We start from the raw sequence: 17,415 nt of genomic DNA on the forward strand, positions 1-17,415 counted from the left end.
ACGAGTTGTGTGTCGTCTGTCGAGCACTTGTGAGTCCACAAACCTCATCTGAAGGTGGAGCTTTGGCTTAGAAGCAATATGGCGCAGTTCTGAGGAAGTTTTGCGGCGACTCTCATTTTTCATGTCGTCGTGATACGCCTACCTAAGGGCGCGCGATGGTCGTTCTGCGTAAAAGAAAGCAGCCTGAACCAAGGTTTGTCTCAGGAACCCCATAACCAAGGTCCCTGGATACTGCGCAATGTTGTATATCTGCATTTGTAGAAAATTGTAATTCTTCTTCTTCATTATTTTGAGACCATCGCGTGGCCAGACGTCCATGGGCTTGTTGACACTCCTTCTGTTCTCTTGCACTATGTGCATTGATCACCGTGCTTCAGAGACACCTCCTTGGCCGTGCTGGCTGCCCCTTGTCGCTGCATTTCCTCATGCGTTGCTATATTGCACGACCGCGTCTCCTGGTTCTGCAGCCATGTTGACGTCTGCTTGGAACATCTGCGCAGTGGTGCTGAAGTGGATGGCCTGCAAAGAATGCTGGATGCCGCTGCATCCGCTTCCAGCCTGCTCATCTTCACAGGCAGTGGACTCTCTGCCACGTCAGGTATTGTTTCTGATGGATGACAGCTGCTTCACCGCTGTCTGAATGCTGTTCTGGTGACCTACCCTGGTATAAACTTCTCTGCTACATGTCCGCTCCCTGAACATCTCGATTTATTGCAACCTCTGTCAAAGAATATTTGGTACCCCTTAGCTCGTCACGAATCTCCTAAGTCATCCACAGCTAGCATCTACCTGTCTGGGCGAGAAGGGTCAGCCTTGAGTCCCAGAGCTGCAACAGAAGTTGCTCACAGAAGCGTCAGAGCAACTGGCAGTCCGCCCATTCAAACACCTGGGACAACCTGTATATGTTCTTTAAGAAGTAACATCAGGCATGTTGCTCCCTTTCCGCTTGCGTCTCCACCAAAGCTCACCTTGCTTGTGCTGTCTCCAGGCATGTCCACGTTCAGCACAAAGGGCGGACTGTATGAGCGGGCACAGAAGCGGTTTGGGGTGACGGACGGCAAGAAGCTGTTCACATACTCCTTCTTTGAGAAGCAGCGCCTTGAAGCCATGGTGCGCTTACTTCCTTTCTCCAGATGACCAGCGCCCAGTTGTAATCCTAGCGGAGGGATTGCTTCCGGATTGATGTAGCTAGATTTTCTTCAAGGATCCCTGCTGTGCACGTCATTGCCCCGATTTAAGACCATCTGAGGCCTAAGGGCCCAGAGGAATGCAATGCACAACGCCAGAGAAATGAGATCTCTTGGAAGCTTGACACCTCATGCATCATGAAAGGCGCATCCATTATTGTACCTCCCCGCTGCATCTGTCAAAATGCTGGTATTGACCCAGATTTATTTTGAATATCTGTTGCAGGCGTTCTATGCAGACATCTACGCAGAGGCGAAGCGAGCGAAGCCGTCTGCGGGGCACCGCGCGCTGGCGGCCATAGCAGCGATGGGAAAGATGCAGCGGCACTACACAATGAACATCGATGGCCTTGCAGAGAGCGTGGGGCTGACCACCTGGCATCCCGACACCAACCCCTCAGGTGAGCGTTTGCCCCTTGCCAGCTACTGTCGTTTTTCTTTCACTGCTGCGAGTGCTGGATGGACTGCATCTGGGTGGCATGTCGAACAATCAATTCCCAAATGGACCCAAAATGGCTTTCATAGCTGATTGTTGGAGCATCTCCCTTGTAGTAAAGTAGCGTACATTTTGCCAACAGAAGCAGCCTCTTCTAGAAAGTAAATGCATGCATCACATAAGGCATGGCGTGCACTGCAATTGTAGGATACCGAGCCTAATCAGCCAGCAGAATCAACATAGCCAAACAATGAATGAGCCTTGCATGCATGTGACAGGGCAAACGCTGGAGATGCACGGCAACATCCACGAGCTGGTGTGCCCGGAGTGCGGCGCAGTGTCGGAGGTGACGCCCCAGCACGTGCGCACGATACGCGCGAAACGCGCGCTGCGCTGCGGCCAATGCGGCGACGCCGACCTGCGCTGCCGAGTCATGCTCTACGATGACGGCGAAGGTCAGCCGCAGCCCTGAATGGATAATATGAGTCTATGGTTGACTTTGCATTGAAACATGGTCGCCATGGCGATTGTGGTCATGGCTTGTAGCGTCCAGAATGGCTTGAAGAGGTTTTTTTGTCACTACTTCCGCTCAAGATTACCTAAACCAATCTTGAGACTCTTCATGCAACCACTCATGTACGGCACACATGCTAGCCTTACGCATGCCATGTCCCACCAAGTACAACATGCCCTAATTTGCTGCCGCAAACATGCAGCTTTGCAGGATCTCTTTGTCTTGCCCGGATGGCCTTGTTTGGTTGATCTCAATGCCTAAAAAACGGTCCAAACTCACAGACATAGTGTCTTGCCCTGATTCTTTTTTCCATGCTGGCGGCTGTAGCGAACATGACAACGCCAGAGGAAGTGCTTCACTTCAGGGACCGAAGCAGCACTGCAGATTGGTTCTTAACCTTCCTTGTGTTCCTACATGATGCCTGCCTGCCCTGCCATGCCACTGAGTTGTGTTTGTTTGGCGGCTGCAGCGGCCGTGATCACTCCGGAGGATGTGTTTGATGTGCTGGAGGATGACGTGGCGGCGGTTGACATGATCCTTTGGGTCGGCATCTCCTTCCAGCAGTCCGCCTCTACCGCCTACTTCCGCCGAGTCCGCCACTGCCTGCAGGTGCACACGCACTACCATGTCTACTCTCACTGACACTCTGTGCTTAGTCTTCTTAACATGTACCGCATGCATTTCCTGCGCTGTGGAGAATGCATGCTTGCACTGACCCTATGCCCGAGCCGGGCCTGTCTTTGCAGCGCTGCCTTCATGCGTAGCAGGCCAAGCTGGAAACTTTGGGTCCAGTGAAGCAGGCCATGCCACGCCTGCCTTTGCATCCCTGCTTTCCATATTTGTGCCTGCATTTGAGGTTCAGGTGACCCATGAGGTCAGGATACTGCAGTAAGACATCGGTGCCCCAGCACAATTCAGCCTCCGTTTTGTCGAGTAGGGGGTGCGTTGAGGCAGATGGGGGCAAAAAGAAGTGCTGTACATTAAAAAACGGCAAATATGGGGCACTGCGATATGTATCATGTGCTGGGCGCCAGCATCAGCATGAGGAAAAGCCCCCCTGTGATATTGGTTCTACATCGAAAGACTGGCAGCTTGGGACGATAATTTATGCATTTGGCCTCTTGAGCATTGCGCTGGGCTGGTGCAGGATGCTGGGCGGCTGCAGGAATGCAAGCAGGTGGTGGTCAATCTGAGCGAGGACTGCCTCTGGAACCTGCTCTCCGCCCTCTCCAACACAGGTGAGGCTCCCACAACGGATAGATCATGGGGTCATCTGTTGTCGTTTTTCTGCTTGTAATGGCGAGATTTAAGGAGATGGTGCCAGGGACCGTCACATTTTGATCCATACTCTCTACAGGGGCAGCAGCGTGAAATTTTTCACATTTTTGCTGCTACTCTTGTAAAGTTTCTGGATCATGAAGTGCCAGTCTCATCACCATCATTTTGATGATCTGCACCAGCATGGTTTGAAGACGTTGCAGCCCCTCCAGGTCTTTATGCATCCTTGCAAGAGTTGCTTGGCATTTGCCAATGGTTGCTATTTGCATGGACATGCATCCTCCACCTTGCTTGTGACAGGGACTGCCGTACTTGCAGCTTTTGCCTTGCTGGTCGAGACCTTAGTGGACGCGTGTAGTTTGCTTCTACACCTGGAAGATTTTCTCAATCTCACTTTCTTTTTATATTTTCTTCTGCGCAGACGATCTGCAGGTGATCGAGGTGCTGGCGTCCAGCGATGAAGCTCTGCCGAAGCTGGCCGCCCGCCTGGCGCAGACGCCGGCAGCTGCGCGGCAGCCGCTGCTGGAAACCCTCCCGCCGCCCCCTGAGCCCTGCGCGTCCCCGTCCCTGTCTCCAAAGGAGTCCCCTGCGCAGCAAGCTGACTGTGCCGCAGATACTGCAGTACAATATAAGAGCAGCCCTGACAGCCTCCCTGCTTTGCTCCCCGCACAACCACCACAGACCGCAACCGGCAGCCGGCCGGCAAACGGCGCGCAGCCGTCAGGGCAGCAAAGGGAGCCGTTTCCAGAAGTGAGGTTCCCAGCGCGGCCATCTGTGTCACAGCAGGACCACGAGCAACAGCTGGCGTCAGAAGCAGCAGAGGTTGAGGCCCTCGGCCAAGGCATGGAGTCAAAGAGGGCCAGGTCCGAGCCTCCCTATGCCATGCATGACTTCATACATGCCCGTCCCGGATTTTTTGCCTCGGCACGTCGGGCTGCAGAGCGGGCCGGGGCGCGCACGGGAAATGGAAGCTGCACAGAAGCAGACGACGAGGCGACACAGAACGTTCCGGAGAATCTTCCTCGGCCGCCGCTCGCCAGAGCGCCGGCAGCCCCTGCGTGCGCTGACTCAGCGGCTGCAGCTTCCGTGCGCGAGGAAGCTGCTGCAGGGTTTGGCGGACTCTGCAAGGAGCAGGATGCTGTGAATGGCAGAGGTGTGCGACTGGGGGGCGGGTGCAGCGCGCTCATAGATGGCATAGGGACTGCGGCTAAGTTGGACCCACACCGGCTGGCACCTGCAGGGCCCTTGCCTGCGAGCTGAGCCAGCTTTGCAAGCCTGGAACCATGATTGCAGCAGCATCAATCCAAACTCTGTATGCCTGGGTTTTTCTGCCGACAAATTGAATTACTGGGAGTGTCATACTGTGTGTCTTAACAGAAGGGAATGCCTTCAAATCTCTGATTTGGCGGTAGGATGAGGTCTGGATGCTGTAGGATGTGCTTTATAGTAGTATTGTCCAATGCTTTCAGCGGTGAAGGTACGGTATCAAATCCGTGAAGTCACATACTGGGAAGTTGTGCTGTGTGCTGGAATCTTCACGGATGCGTGCGTATTCATTTGCAGTGTCACCGGCAGCTAGCAGAGAGAGCTCTTTGCCAGATCTCTAGAGTCACTTTTGCCATATTGGTTCCGCCGTGGCGTGTGCTTGAAACTTGCTACCACCATTAAAAATCTTCCTGTGAGAGTTTTGTTTTGAATGTTTATATTTCAACCACAACCTAGCGTGAGGTGGAAGCAACACCAATTGCCAATCTCAGGTATCTTCAACCAAGATTCTGCTGTTTCTAGATCAATTTTATTGCGGCTGTTGGTGCTTATCGACTTCCAACAGGAGGTTGGAGCTAGCTGTTGCCATGCATATTCTTGTCATTGGCGGTGGTGTATTCTGATGTAACATACGGTGTGACAGAGCACCTCAGAAGTCAGCTTTCTTTGTTCATCAGAGATGGAAAGTGCTATCCGGTGAGGAGCACTGCTGGCTGGTGACTCACAGTGGAGACACTCAAGCCGCGACATGAGGCTCTTCAAGTGATTGTCATCGCAAGAGTTATACCTTTGCAAAATCTTCTGGGCCTGGACATGTTTCTGTCCTTTGATGCCCCCATTTTGCACTGCAATGCAGCCTCACGCTTAATTGAACACTAAACTCACAGGAAAAGTCTCAAGAGGCGGTGGCAAATTTCAAGAGCAAAGCCCCACGGGGCATTTTCTCCTTCTCTGGCGCTCGCTATGCCTTCATGTTGTACATTTCTCTCTTCAACATACGAACTCTTCAACTAATGACCTCAACCTGCATGCTGATTAACAGGGGTGCAGTAGTCATGTCGCTAATGGGGCGGCTACATTCGTCCTGGGCGCACAAGGCTCCACAACTTGTGGCTCCACCAAGACTTCACCCTCTCTGGAATTGTCCTCACCCCCTCTAGTCTGCAGCCCTGCAGCACTGGCGCTGCCGCGGCCGCCAATCAGCCCGGCTTCATGCGCAGCTGCCAGGAAGCTGCTGCTGTATGGTCCCGCCTCTGAGCTTCCACCTCCCTGTCTGTTCAGCGTTCCCTCCATCAGCTGACCGCCCCCCAAATTTAGGTTCCTTGGGGGGTCGGGAAACTGTTTTGACGCGTCCTGTCTGGAAGCGGTTCCCTCCTGTGGATTCAAACTTGAATGCATGCCGGAGGGGGCGCCGTAGGACAGACTCGGCTTCCACTGCTTGCGAGGCGGCTGGTTGACTTCGCCATCCTCGTCAGCTGATGTCCCGCCCCTGTCATCAGATAAAAAGAAATTTACGAATGCGACTTTCCTTTCCTGCTGCTGCAAGATCTCGAATTATGCACGGGCATTTTTTTCACGCACAGATCCTGAATGGACAAGCCCTTGTTTGGCATGGGCTGCGGGAGCCATCCCATATCACTACACAATCTGCGCTCTGTCACTGTGGCATCTATCCACTGGCCTGATCACTGCAACACCAGCTGCAGCACTTAGCCCAGGAGCTGGAGCTGAGAATATGCAGGACCACTGATCGCTCACCCTGAGCGCGAGGAGCTGCTCTCACTGCTGCTGGAGGAAGATGACGAAGATGAGGAACTGCTGGAAGATGAGCTGGTGCCGTCCTCGTCCTCGCCCCTCTGCGCCAACTCATCCGCTATCACCGCCAGGTCGGGGCGCTCCTTGCGGATCTGCACGCGCCAGGCAATCCCGTTTAATATATGGGTCAAAGTTCAAAAAGACCTTGTACAATGTATGACAGAAATTTTCGGTTCGATTAATGACCCTGCAGATGGGACGCCAAGCGACTCATTGACCAGGACGCCTAAAAGATGTTGGCACCAGGCAGGCCACGCGATTAGAATGGATTGCAGCATGCTGTGCCTAAGAGGCTTTGTTTGCAGGGACAGTGGGGCCAACTTTTGTGATGCCAAGCTGGCATAGCAGCCCTTTGTAGCGTGCAAGGCAAGTGCCCATGCTACCTATCAATGATTCTGGAAGGGAGCAGCGGTGAACCAGTGGAGACCAAAGCAGGCAAATTCTGAAGACGAGGCACAATGTAGGGACAGCAGATAGAGGCAGTATCCGGGGAAATGGCGCCCAAGGTGCGAAGCTGAGAACGCCAGACAGAGCAGACACAAGCATGCTGACTTTGCCTGAAAAGTGAGTGCATGCAACTGTGGTGGGGGATTTGATTACACAAATGCATGCATATTTCAGTACGCGCATTCGCGACTTGAAGATTGACATGAATTTCGGGTGATACTCAGCGGCCAAACCTGGGCGAGCCAGCACGCGCTCATCTTGGGGCGGCCGCGGCGAGTGTGCGCCCAGATGGCGGGGAAGGTTGCGCTACTGCAGTAGTTGTGCGTCACGGCGATGGTCAGGTCCAGGTTGAGCACCGTGTGCCACCAGCCGCCTGGCACATACACCGTCTCCCCGGGCCCCTGCACCGTGCATGCATGTCAGCGACCGAACGTGATGTCATCGTAAGAGCTCCCCAGAGAATGTGACTGTACCACAGAGTCATGTCTGCCGCGGGGCGACTTTCAAGCAGCGCAAGACTTGCCAAGTAGGTGTGGCATGATAAACACACTTTCAAAAAGTGATGTGAAGGTCACAATGATGTGGTGGTGTGGCCACAAATGATAAACATCCCACATACATCAGCCAATTGAAGATTTGTACTACGAAAGAAGTCCCTGAGCAAACCTGGATGATGTTGATGGGCCGCGCAGTGGGCCAGTCGGGCGCCTGAGTGCGCGGGTACATGACAGTGAACCAGCTGACAGCCTCCCGCTCCAGCCCCTTCTCCCTCGGTAGCACCACGTGCCGCGGAGTGCCTGCACATGCGCGCACATGCCGCCAGCCGTCAATCAGAGCTGAGCTGCCAATGTCGAGAAGTGACAGCCCTGATCAGCCGGCAGATGCACTGATAAGCTTTTCTAGTCGTGCGGTGTGTCAGCTGGGATGGCGTAAAGTTGAGGCTGCCACTGTTCAGAATGGACAGCACTTGGGAGCCAGTAGACGACCCGTGGAACCTTAGAAGCGGGCTCTGCTGGGAGCTGCCAGAAGAAGCGCAACATGGAAGTCACAAAAATCAAAGAAAGAGAAACTTTTGAGGCGGCGCGTGTGGTGCACCTGGAGGGAACAGCGCCCAGCGCTTGTGCCCCTGCACGAGGGCGTTCCAGGCCGAGGTCGCCAGCGGGTCGATGTGCAGCCCAGAGCCGCTGCGCCCAGGGCCCATCACCAGCCACCTGCCACAGCGAACAACCCAGCTCACGCACTAGATCAAGCCTTACCCACCCAATCTAGCACTTCACACTTTCCTCTTTGATTCCCCTTTGACAATCACCAACATGCACACCTATATTTTACCCAAACTTTGCACAGATACTTTCTCAGTACCACTGTACGCTCGCTCAAAATGGGCACTGAAGTAAGCTTCTGCTCCTATCAGCACTGGCTCTCCAAGTAATGAGTTCTCTTAGGGAGTAGGACATGACCATGGAATCCAAGACCAATCATACATCAACAGGCCGCCAAATGGACAGTACTAATTAAAACGGTGAGTCACCTGTAGGGTGGCCGCCGCTTGTCCCCCGCAAGGCGCATGAGGTCCTCCTGGAAGTAGTGGGGGACCTCGTACTCGCGCCGCAGCCCCCGGCTTCCCCGGCGGTCGGCGAACGTGCCGTCAAAAATGTAGAGCGGCGAGTCATCGGCCGGCGCATGCTCGCGGTCGTGCACATAGGATAAGTAATGCTTCAGCTTCATTCGCACAGCGTAGCCGTCGTCATCGCTGCCCACCTGCAGATGCATGCCATATAAGCGGACGCATTCTCGGAAAACTGGAGGTTATGTTCTGAAGTAAGTCTGGTTCAAGAGGCAATAGACACGAGTTGTCCCGATGCCAAATCTCAAGAATCCACAACCCAGGTGCGGTCTGCAGCAAAAAGAACCTGACTGGCTACTACCATCCTCCTGAGCTACCTAGTTGACCAGGTTAGAAGCCAGCCTCGTTATTTGCAGCTGAGATATGCGTCTTGCATTTGCAATGAGTAGCATTTGCCTTAGCCTTCAAATAAGAATGCCACTGACTGCATATTGTTTGGAGACTGCTTCTCTCGCATGCATGGCCATGAGCAGAGCCAGAGTTCGAGCTACCTTGAACTTGTGGTCCCCGTATCGCTGCAGCAGGGTGTCCTCATTCCAGTCCTTGGCTGCTCGCCACCTGTCGCACAGCCCGGTGATGACTACGGGCAGGCGCGGGCGCTCAAACCGCTCCACAAACTCCTCTACACTCAGCTCCTGTGAGAGGCAAACCATTGCTTGCGTACTTCAGGCAACAAATGTGAGTGCACGTGCCAGGCCTTCCTCACTGATTGTTCGTCTACAGATCAGAGATTGAAGGGCAATGTGATTTGCACATCATAGATGCACGCAACGATCAGGTGATCCAATCATCAAGACGGTCAGTATCGGCCATTGTTTGCTGGAAGCGGGCATAGCAGCGTCCATTGCCTTGGTGCTTGTACTTTGAGAATGAAGCTATCTACTTGAATGGGCTTACCGAGCAGTGCACGCGCTCCACACTGTCTATAATCCCCTCAGTCGACAGCACATCAGACTGTGCATATCTGTGCTTCCGCCTGTCAGTCACCACAGAACCAGTTCACAGATCAGCCAGTCTGGGTATAACTTTTTACAAATGGAGATTATTCTTTGCAAAGCTGAGGCCCAGGATTGACGACTGGCACGCACCAGTCACCCTTGGTGAGGCTAAGCTCTCCCCTGGCAGCGCGCTTCGCTGCTCTGATTTTGCGCTCTCTCCTCCTGTATGCACAGACACAGCTACCTCGGATCTTGGAGGCTTGTGTGGCTGTAGGCAGCCACGATGTGGATGAGAGGCTGTCGGAGTTGCTGCGATGAGATCTCAAGAGACGTGTGATTATATACTTGCCTGAATGATGTTGTGACAGTGCCATCGCTGTGAACAGTTGCACAGGCCTGTCTATCTTGTTTTCCCACCAAAGTGGATGCTAGTGGCTCTGGGGCTCTACTCGGTTCATCTCTATTTTCCTGTGTGCCACTATTTTCATATTTCACATGTTGATCCTGACAGACTTCCGTCGATTCAGGTTTCAGAAGGGAAGGGATTGGCATCGGCTAGAACACAACTTCTATGTTGCCAGATCCCACTGCGGCTTCAAAGCCAATTACAATTTTTGTTGAATGTGGAACAACTAAGCTTAACATGCAATACTACAGTACTATGCTTCCAGTAGGAAAGATGTTTTCTTGGAGGGATGGAAAGATGGACGAGGCAGTGACGTTAGCAGTAGCTTGACAGGATCATGCTTCCCGAAACTCACATTTATTCGCAAATGGAGTGCAGTTAGCATCATGGTATTATATTGCAGCAATACAGATGGCACTTTTTGCAATGCTACGTATCTAAGGTGCCAATTTATTGTTGGACGAGTGGGCAGTAGACATGCGTGTCCAAGGATCTGCCTCAGGACCGCGACCCGGAAGAGTGTTGCAAAGCAAAACAGTATATTCAATGGGAAATGTCTGCGCAAATCCACATTATCAAGCGATCGTGTTACCAGCAGTAGCTTGAGAGGACATGGAGTCCCTGCATCAGCTAGTGCTGATGCCTCAACAGAGGTCCATTCGGGCGCCAGGTGAGCTGGAAATTTCTTAAAAAAATGTCACGGTTCTCCATCTGACAACACAAGAGATCTGCTGATCCATGTTGTTGTTGTCTTCTGCTAGCTATTCAGCTCTGGCATGTAGCGCAGGTGGCATACTTATTCAGCGCAGGCAATGGGGGGAGGCATATCTGTCGCCATGGAGGAGGTGTTGCGTATGTCAGAGAAGGACTTCTCGGCAGGTCACAAAGCAGATGTCCAGCTGGCCCTCATCTTTGCCTCTGGCTTCGATGACCAGGACGAGAGCCTTCGCACAGCGCTGTCTCTGCTCAGACGGAAGTACACCTTCGTAAAGCACGTCATTGCCACTGTGGTGAGTTTCACCGCATGTATTGGCTCTCAATTCCATGCATGGGCACCATGTCATGAGTCATATGGGTGGAAACGATATCTGATTCATGTTGGCGTGTATGGCATGCATACCCACCTCGCCGCACTCTTGTCGTCGACATCATGGACATCTTGTCATGTGTGTAATTACGACTTACTGATACGTAACATTACCAATTGCCGACTTGTAATAGTAATGGTACGCCATGCAGGCTCATGGTGTCATTGGGAACCAAGGGCAGAGTCCAGTGGAGTTGGAGGCACTGCCGTCTGTCAGCCTGACACTTGCACAATTGGAGGGCACAGAGGTGTCCACCTTCAGCATCACTGGCCCAGTCTTGCCTGATGCAGGTGTGCATCCAAGTCTCATCAGCCCAATAGTGCTGCCAGAAGAAGCAAATTTCACCCTCGCGGAAGCCCTATTCGTACAATTGTCCTCTAGCATATCCTCCACCTGTTTTGGCACCTAGCACTGAGCATACTGATTTTCACATGCGTTTTCACCGTGCTTCACATGCGTTATTTCTTTGACCTTCAAGCTTCTGTTGAGGGCATTGACCATGTTGATGTGATGGCATGCAGATGCGTCACCATTGGAGTGGGAGAAAGTGACGCGAGTACCGCTAGACACCAATGACAACGTCAACCTTGTGCTGCTGGCCTCTCCCTCATTTGCCAAGATCAATGACGTCATGGCAGGTGAGCAGCGGAGAGCTTGCTTTCGCAATAAACATTCACAAGGAGCCCTCATTGTGGCAATGGCAGCAGCAACAGCAGTGCAAGGATCTGGTTTTTCCGGTCAAAATATTCACATACTTCTGCCAGCTTGCTGAATTTGACCCTCATCCCTGACAAGCTATAATTTCCCATTGCCACAGCTTGGCGCCCTTTTATGTGCTGCTTTCATGGCATAAGTCCTGCAATATGCACCTCTTTGTTGTCTGTGTGAGCATACGAAATCAGCTATGGGGAAGGGTGATTCTAAGAGCATGTCTGGCCTGCCATGCAGGACTGGACTTCGCATACCCGGAGGCGGCCAAATTGGGCGGGCTGATCAGTGGTCCCCCACAGCGGGGGGCCGGGACACAAGAGTCGCCGTCCGGATGGCTCATTGTGCTGGAAACATGGACGCCGCCGAGTGACATCAGCAGCCCAGCGAGTGACCTCAGCGGAGCGGCGGGTGATGTCAGCGAGGGGGACCCGGCGGATGCGTCCCGCAACGGCAGAGTGGATCGGCAGATGGTGTGGGGTGGATGCGTGGGGCTCGTGCTCAAGGGGCGCGTCAGAATGGAGCCCCTCATTGCGCAGGTGAATTTTAGCCAGCAACGATCATTAGTGCATACGGCATACAGGAAGACATTCTGCCCGAACTTGACAAGCATGTGCTTTGTTCATGGTGTCACTCGTGTCAGTACAGCAGATGTACTGACACGAATGATACCACAAGCAAAGTACATGCTTGTCAAAGGTTTTGCCGGACATTATGAAAAGGTGCACGTGGAATTAATCCTATACTTGCCTGCCTGCCTGCATGCATGGATCCTCTACCAGGCCCTAGTCTTCATGGATAACAGAGTTGATTTCAAATTCCAATACATTTTCCCTTGCAAGCGAAGGGCTGCCGGCCGCTGAGCGGCGAGACATACAGCGTGGAGAAGGCGCAGGAGGGGGTTGTGTTTGAGCTGGCCACCACCGGCAAGTTCCCCAAGACACTGCGGCCCATGGAGGCGCTCTCGCGCGACATGAAGACCCAGGTGCGCGCATTTCCAACCTGGCAGTTCACTCACTTGCGTCAATTAGTCCTGCAAGAGACACCATTGTTGTCGGTTGCGCCTGCGTTCGCATGGCTGGCGTGCTTGCTAGGCCTAGAGTGTGGGACGCCGCTGCACATTGAGCATGAGTCATGCATTTATTGAAGTTCACATTATGTGACCGAGAAGAGTGCCATGGTCGGTATTGTCTGTGCACATGCCCCATTGATTGTTACTTTTCTCTAAAAAGTTCCACCATATTTGACCCGATTGTCTGGTTTTTCACAGAGGTCTGGGAGAACTGAGAGTAACAGAGACGTTACTGAGGATAGCAAATCTACAAAAATCTGAGAAATCATTGCCGGGTTATTCGCAGGCGCCTGGCAGGGGTGAGCCTGAGCTGCAGCGCATGGTGCGCAACCTGACCGTGGCAGTGGCGCCCGATGACTTCAAGCCTGTCGCCGATCTGGAGCCGCAGGTACATGCCTTGGCAGACGCTGCTTTGCTCAGCAATTGCAATGCATTGCAAGGCCATCCTTGTTGCTGCTTTTGTATGATCTCCAGGTGTTCATAGCCTCTGATGTTCTATGGCCTTGGTCGCATTCACCTGTCTTGATTCAGCAGCCAGCCCGAACAGCCTCAGGCTTCACAGTGAAGCGCACAGGACACCAAAAAAAAACGCTCACATACATACAGAATTTCCTGCGGCGGCCGCTGTTGGGGTTTGACCAGAGCAGCACAGTGCACAGGACATCTGTACAAGCGCTCACATTGTGAACCACCGTGCCCCACAGGAATTCCAGGTACCACCTTGATGGGGCTTGACCAAAGCAGCATGGGTTCCATGGTTTGGGACCGCTAATAAAGCTGTGGATATGCTGCTTGCCTGCAGGATTTCCTGGTGCGGCCGCTGATGGGGTTCGACCAGAGCAGCGGCGCGATGGGCGTTGGCGGGGGAGTGCGGCTGGGGCAACGGATACGGTTCATGGTGCGCGACCGCGAGGGAGCCAGGCAGGACCTCATGGACCACGCCCTCTCCCTCAAACGCCGCCAGCTCCAGGCGCGCCTTCGAATCCTTGTGTATTCCCCCTTTTTTTTGCCATTAATTTTTAGGATGACAAAAATTCTGTAAGTCTTGATCGGACCTCTCAAGGCACGCCCCCTCCCTTAAGCGCCGCCAGCTGCAGGCGCGCGTTCAATCCCTTGCGTTTTTGTCCTTTCTTCGGTTTTGTTTCTATTTTTTAGGATTGACAGACTCTGCAGACTTCCATCAACATCAAGGAGTTCGATTCAAGGAAACTCTTTGATTAAGCCTCACATGGTACGCCCTGGCCCCCAAGCGCCGCCAGCTGCAAGCGTGCGCTTCACACTGCTTTCCAATCTTGTCTTTTGTGGCTAGAGTTTTGACCGACCATGCACAGAGGTGTTGGCATACATGGCATATTTGCTCACATGGCATGCCCACTCACTCGATGGGTTGGGATCAGCATGCCCGATTGGGAGGCCCGATCAATCGCGCTGAGCTGCAGGCAGGCGCATAATTATGGTTCCTCAGTTGGGACAGACTTTGCGCTTGAGAAAATATGTACCACCCTCCACTGATGGGTTGAACCCCACTTAAAGACCTCTCATTCGGCAAAACATCACGTCCCTTGCGCTCAGCTGCGAGCTCTTGATTTGTTTGCTGGGCGCACAGCTTCATTTGTGTGGAAAAGACTGTATGTGTCTTGTTGGGGTCACAAGTGAATGACATTCAAAGCATGAGAAGTTGCATGAGAGGGCATGCGCAGCCCTGTGGTGCCATTTCGTCATCTAGCCTCGGGCTGGCAAGCTCCATAAGCCTAGAATCTTATCCTTTGCAGCTTTGGAAGCTTCGCAGCGTTGACTTGATGACGAATTGGCATTGTTGTGGCATCAGTCTCAGACGAGCCGATGGCACTCGTTTGGGCACCAGAACCATTCTTTGACAGCGTGCATAAGTAAATCAAGACTGTGCAGTACGCCTGCCAATGCCTGTTGCATGTGGCCGCAGTGCAACATCATTGGCATCTTTTAGTACAGCTCAGCACCAGCATGTGCACTCATGGCAGCTGCCTCGCAGGTGTAGAAGCGTCATAGTGTACCACCCTTAATTTCTTTTAGAGGCATTGTAATGTGATATGCAGGCGACACTTGAGGGCAAGGCTCAGCCGCCTGCCTTTGGCGCTCTTGTGTTCACATGCAACGGGCGGGGGATGAATCTGTATGGCGAGCCAAATTACGATTCAGCCACCCTTGCCAGCTACGTGCCAGTTCCCTTGTCGGGCATCTTCTGTAACGGTGAGCCTGCTCCTGGACAAGAAAGGCACTTGCAACAGATGCAGCATGACATGCTGTGCGGGGAAAAAAACCCTAAATATGGGCACCCCGGCAGTCTCATTATTACCTGCCAGAAGCTTCAAGATGAGCACCAGCTTCTATAATTGGGAGATGCATGCATGCATAAGGAGCCATGCAATCTATCGAGCTGTGTCTCTGTGTTCCATGGAATGCAGCAGGCGGCGTTCAGTGATCCTCTTCTTCTGATCAGAACGCTGTTGAGTGATGTTTTTGATGCTGTTGCTGCAGGTGAGATTGGGCAGGTTGGCAACTCAACATACTTGCATGGCTTCACGGCAGCGGTGGGCATATTGAGAGAGGACATAGACACAGAGGAGCAGACATTGTGAGCAAGTTGATCTGGTCATTGGAGAGCCTGCTAGCCATTGCTGCAGCATACTTGGAACGTGCCTTATATTATGATAGAGATTGGGACCTGTAGATATTGGGTTGTCAATACTGGCGAAGTCCTCATTCTACAGAAAGTTCAGCATGTGAATTTCAGAATTCAACTTCAGGCAATTGATTAAAAACATGCGGCCCTGTAATTCCTGCATTTGCATTCTAGCAAATATCTCAAAATCCCAGCTTGCAGAAGAAGACACAATGCACACGAACTTCGGTGCAAAAGCTCTCAAGTCAGAGCATGTCAATCCTTGGGCGGCGGCTGCAGCAGCTGCTGTTGCTGGAAGAAGCGCTGCGCCATGTGCGCAACTTCTTCCTCTGCCAGAGCATCCATGGCAATATCTGCGCCAGATGGAGTTCTCTCCCCAGACCGTTCCGGCGCCAAACCCATCGCAACCGCCGACACCGGCAGTGCGTTCAAATTATCCACCCCTCCATCTACTTCGCTCCCCGGCAAAATCCCGCCCACGCCCCCCAACCCTGACACGCTCAAATCCCTGCCGTCAAGGTCATCCCCCCTTCCCTTCGCCTCGCTCCCACGGAACCCTCCAATTTCCGTAGCCCCTTCCCCATTTCTCCCTTCCAACCTTCCCTCAAGCTCGGACAGCCGGCTCCCGCCATCCGCATGTGATTGCGCGCTGTCATTCCCACTGCGCGTTCTGTCCGGAGAGGCCGTGTGTCTGAGGGGTGTGCCCTTTGCAAGATGGTCCTGCAGCGCTTGCAGCAGCTGGGGGTCGATGGAGGCAAGGCGCTGCGCCAGAGCAGGCTCCTCCGCTGCCAGCCTGTCAAGGGCACCCGCGGCCGCGCCTCGGCCCAGGGGAGAGCGTATCTGCGCAGAGGCAGCCGCCTGATCTGGCGCGCTGCCCTGGCTACCCCCTTGCTGCTGCGGCAGCCTCAGCGCCCTCTGTGTCATCGGCCTGCAGCGGACATTGTGAAATCAATCATGAAGTTTGTGCCTGTACCACGTTCAGGCGTCCACTTGTGCTGCTGATGTGATTTGTGAGGAATGAGGTGCGAAAAAGGACTTTCACCCATTTGACATGGTATCTTGCAGGAGATATTAGGGGCAGGTGTGCATGCGTGCCACTTGCTGGCAGTGTTTTAATATATATTGCCTGATCTAAAATGCTGACAAGGTTCTGCTCTGCTCGGGCACTGAAGGCAGGCATGATGGCAGTCTCACCCCGGGCTCATGATGTGGGGGCCATATCTGAGCTCATTCTGGATGGCCCGCAGCTGGCCCAGGCTCTCCTGCATCTCCCTGTGCAGCTGCACCAGCCAGAGAAGCATGCTTTTAGTAAGCTGGCAGTAGTGGGTTTGCATGTATGCAATCTTATGGGAGAACGTCCCAGCGACAATATATGACAGCTGCTCTGGCTTCTGCCGTGATGGTAGTTTTTGCTGCTACAGAAGGATGTTATGCACGGTGCACCAACCTGGGCGATCTCATTTTCCTCAGCAAACTTCTGCCACTGTGTTCTGGAGCGGGAGAGGAAGGCAGCAGCCTGGCCTGTCACTCTCCCTGCAGTTCGTGCAATGATTGGTAGCTCTTTTGGACCTGCAGCACAGCTCCGGTGTCAATGTTATTCGTCCTTCCTGCAGATCTGCTGGTGGGCATGCTACTAAGCAAGCGAGCTGTTGTGAGCCACCGGATATCACTGGCTTCATAATGGATCACAAAATGACAATCGCAAGTTAAGACGCACCTATAACAACTGCAAGGACCGCGACCGTGACGATGACCTCCCCATAACTGAAGCCAAAGAACATCTCTTTGGGTAACAGCCCCCTGAAGCATTGGGAGACTGGGAGACTCAATCTGCAAAGCTTGAGTAAAAATCCAGTGCAATACAGGTGTGTAAAGTGGTGACTGCTGCAAATAGTAAACGCAAAATTAGCCGGGAAGGATCGAAACTGACGTGGGATGTGGGTCTTTAAAGGTAATTCATCTGGATCAAGG

General features: G+C 53.1%; 3 protein-coding genes across 3 annotated transcripts; 2 read left to right on the plus strand and 1 right to left on the minus strand.

Moving 5' to 3' along the window:
- Positions 1-528: 528 nt before the first annotated feature.
- On the plus strand, positions 529-4,675 carry COCSUDRAFT_60150 (DHS-like NAD/FAD-binding domain-containing protein; the record flags this gene model as incomplete). Its single annotated transcript, XM_005642972.1, has 7 exons — positions 529-598; positions 989-1,110; positions 1,414-1,588; positions 1,902-2,078; positions 2,607-2,746; positions 3,285-3,375; positions 3,837-4,675. The coding sequence occupies 7 exons, from the start codon at positions 529-531 to the stop codon at positions 4,673-4,675; spliced, it is 1,614 nt and encodes a 537-aa protein (XP_005643029.1).
- A 1,644-nt stretch (positions 4,676-6,319) lies between these two features.
- Positions 6,320-9,223, minus strand: COCSUDRAFT_38587 (Clavaminate synthase-like protein; the record flags this gene model as incomplete). Its single annotated transcript, XM_005642973.1, has 7 exons — positions 6,320-6,362; positions 6,440-6,588; positions 7,177-7,344; positions 7,610-7,740; positions 8,039-8,154; positions 8,475-8,704; positions 9,062-9,223. The coding sequence occupies 7 exons, from the start codon at positions 9,221-9,223 to the stop codon at positions 6,320-6,322; spliced, it is 999 nt and encodes a 332-aa protein (XP_005643030.1).
- A 1,082-nt stretch (positions 9,224-10,305) lies between these two features.
- Positions 10,306-16,252, plus strand: COCSUDRAFT_68226 (hypothetical protein). Its single transcript, XM_005642974.1, has 10 exons — positions 10,306-10,584; positions 10,702-10,924; positions 11,154-11,292; positions 11,524-11,640; positions 11,951-12,249; positions 12,558-12,695; positions 13,069-13,170; positions 13,585-13,770; positions 14,858-15,011; positions 15,300-16,252. Exons 2-10 carry the CDS (start codon positions 10,727-10,729, stop codon positions 15,398-15,400), a joined length of 1,434 nt encoding a protein of 477 aa, XP_005643031.1. The 5' UTR covers positions 10,306-10,584; positions 10,702-10,726; the 3' UTR covers positions 15,401-16,252.
- Positions 16,253-17,415: the final 1,163 nt, after the last annotated feature.

This window comes from Coccomyxa subellipsoidea (assembly GCF_000258705.1).
Source record: "Coccomyxa subellipsoidea C-169, whole genome shotgun sequence".
Classification (NCBI taxonomy): domain Eukaryota; kingdom Viridiplantae; phylum Chlorophyta; class Trebouxiophyceae; family Coccomyxaceae; genus Coccomyxa; species Coccomyxa subellipsoidea.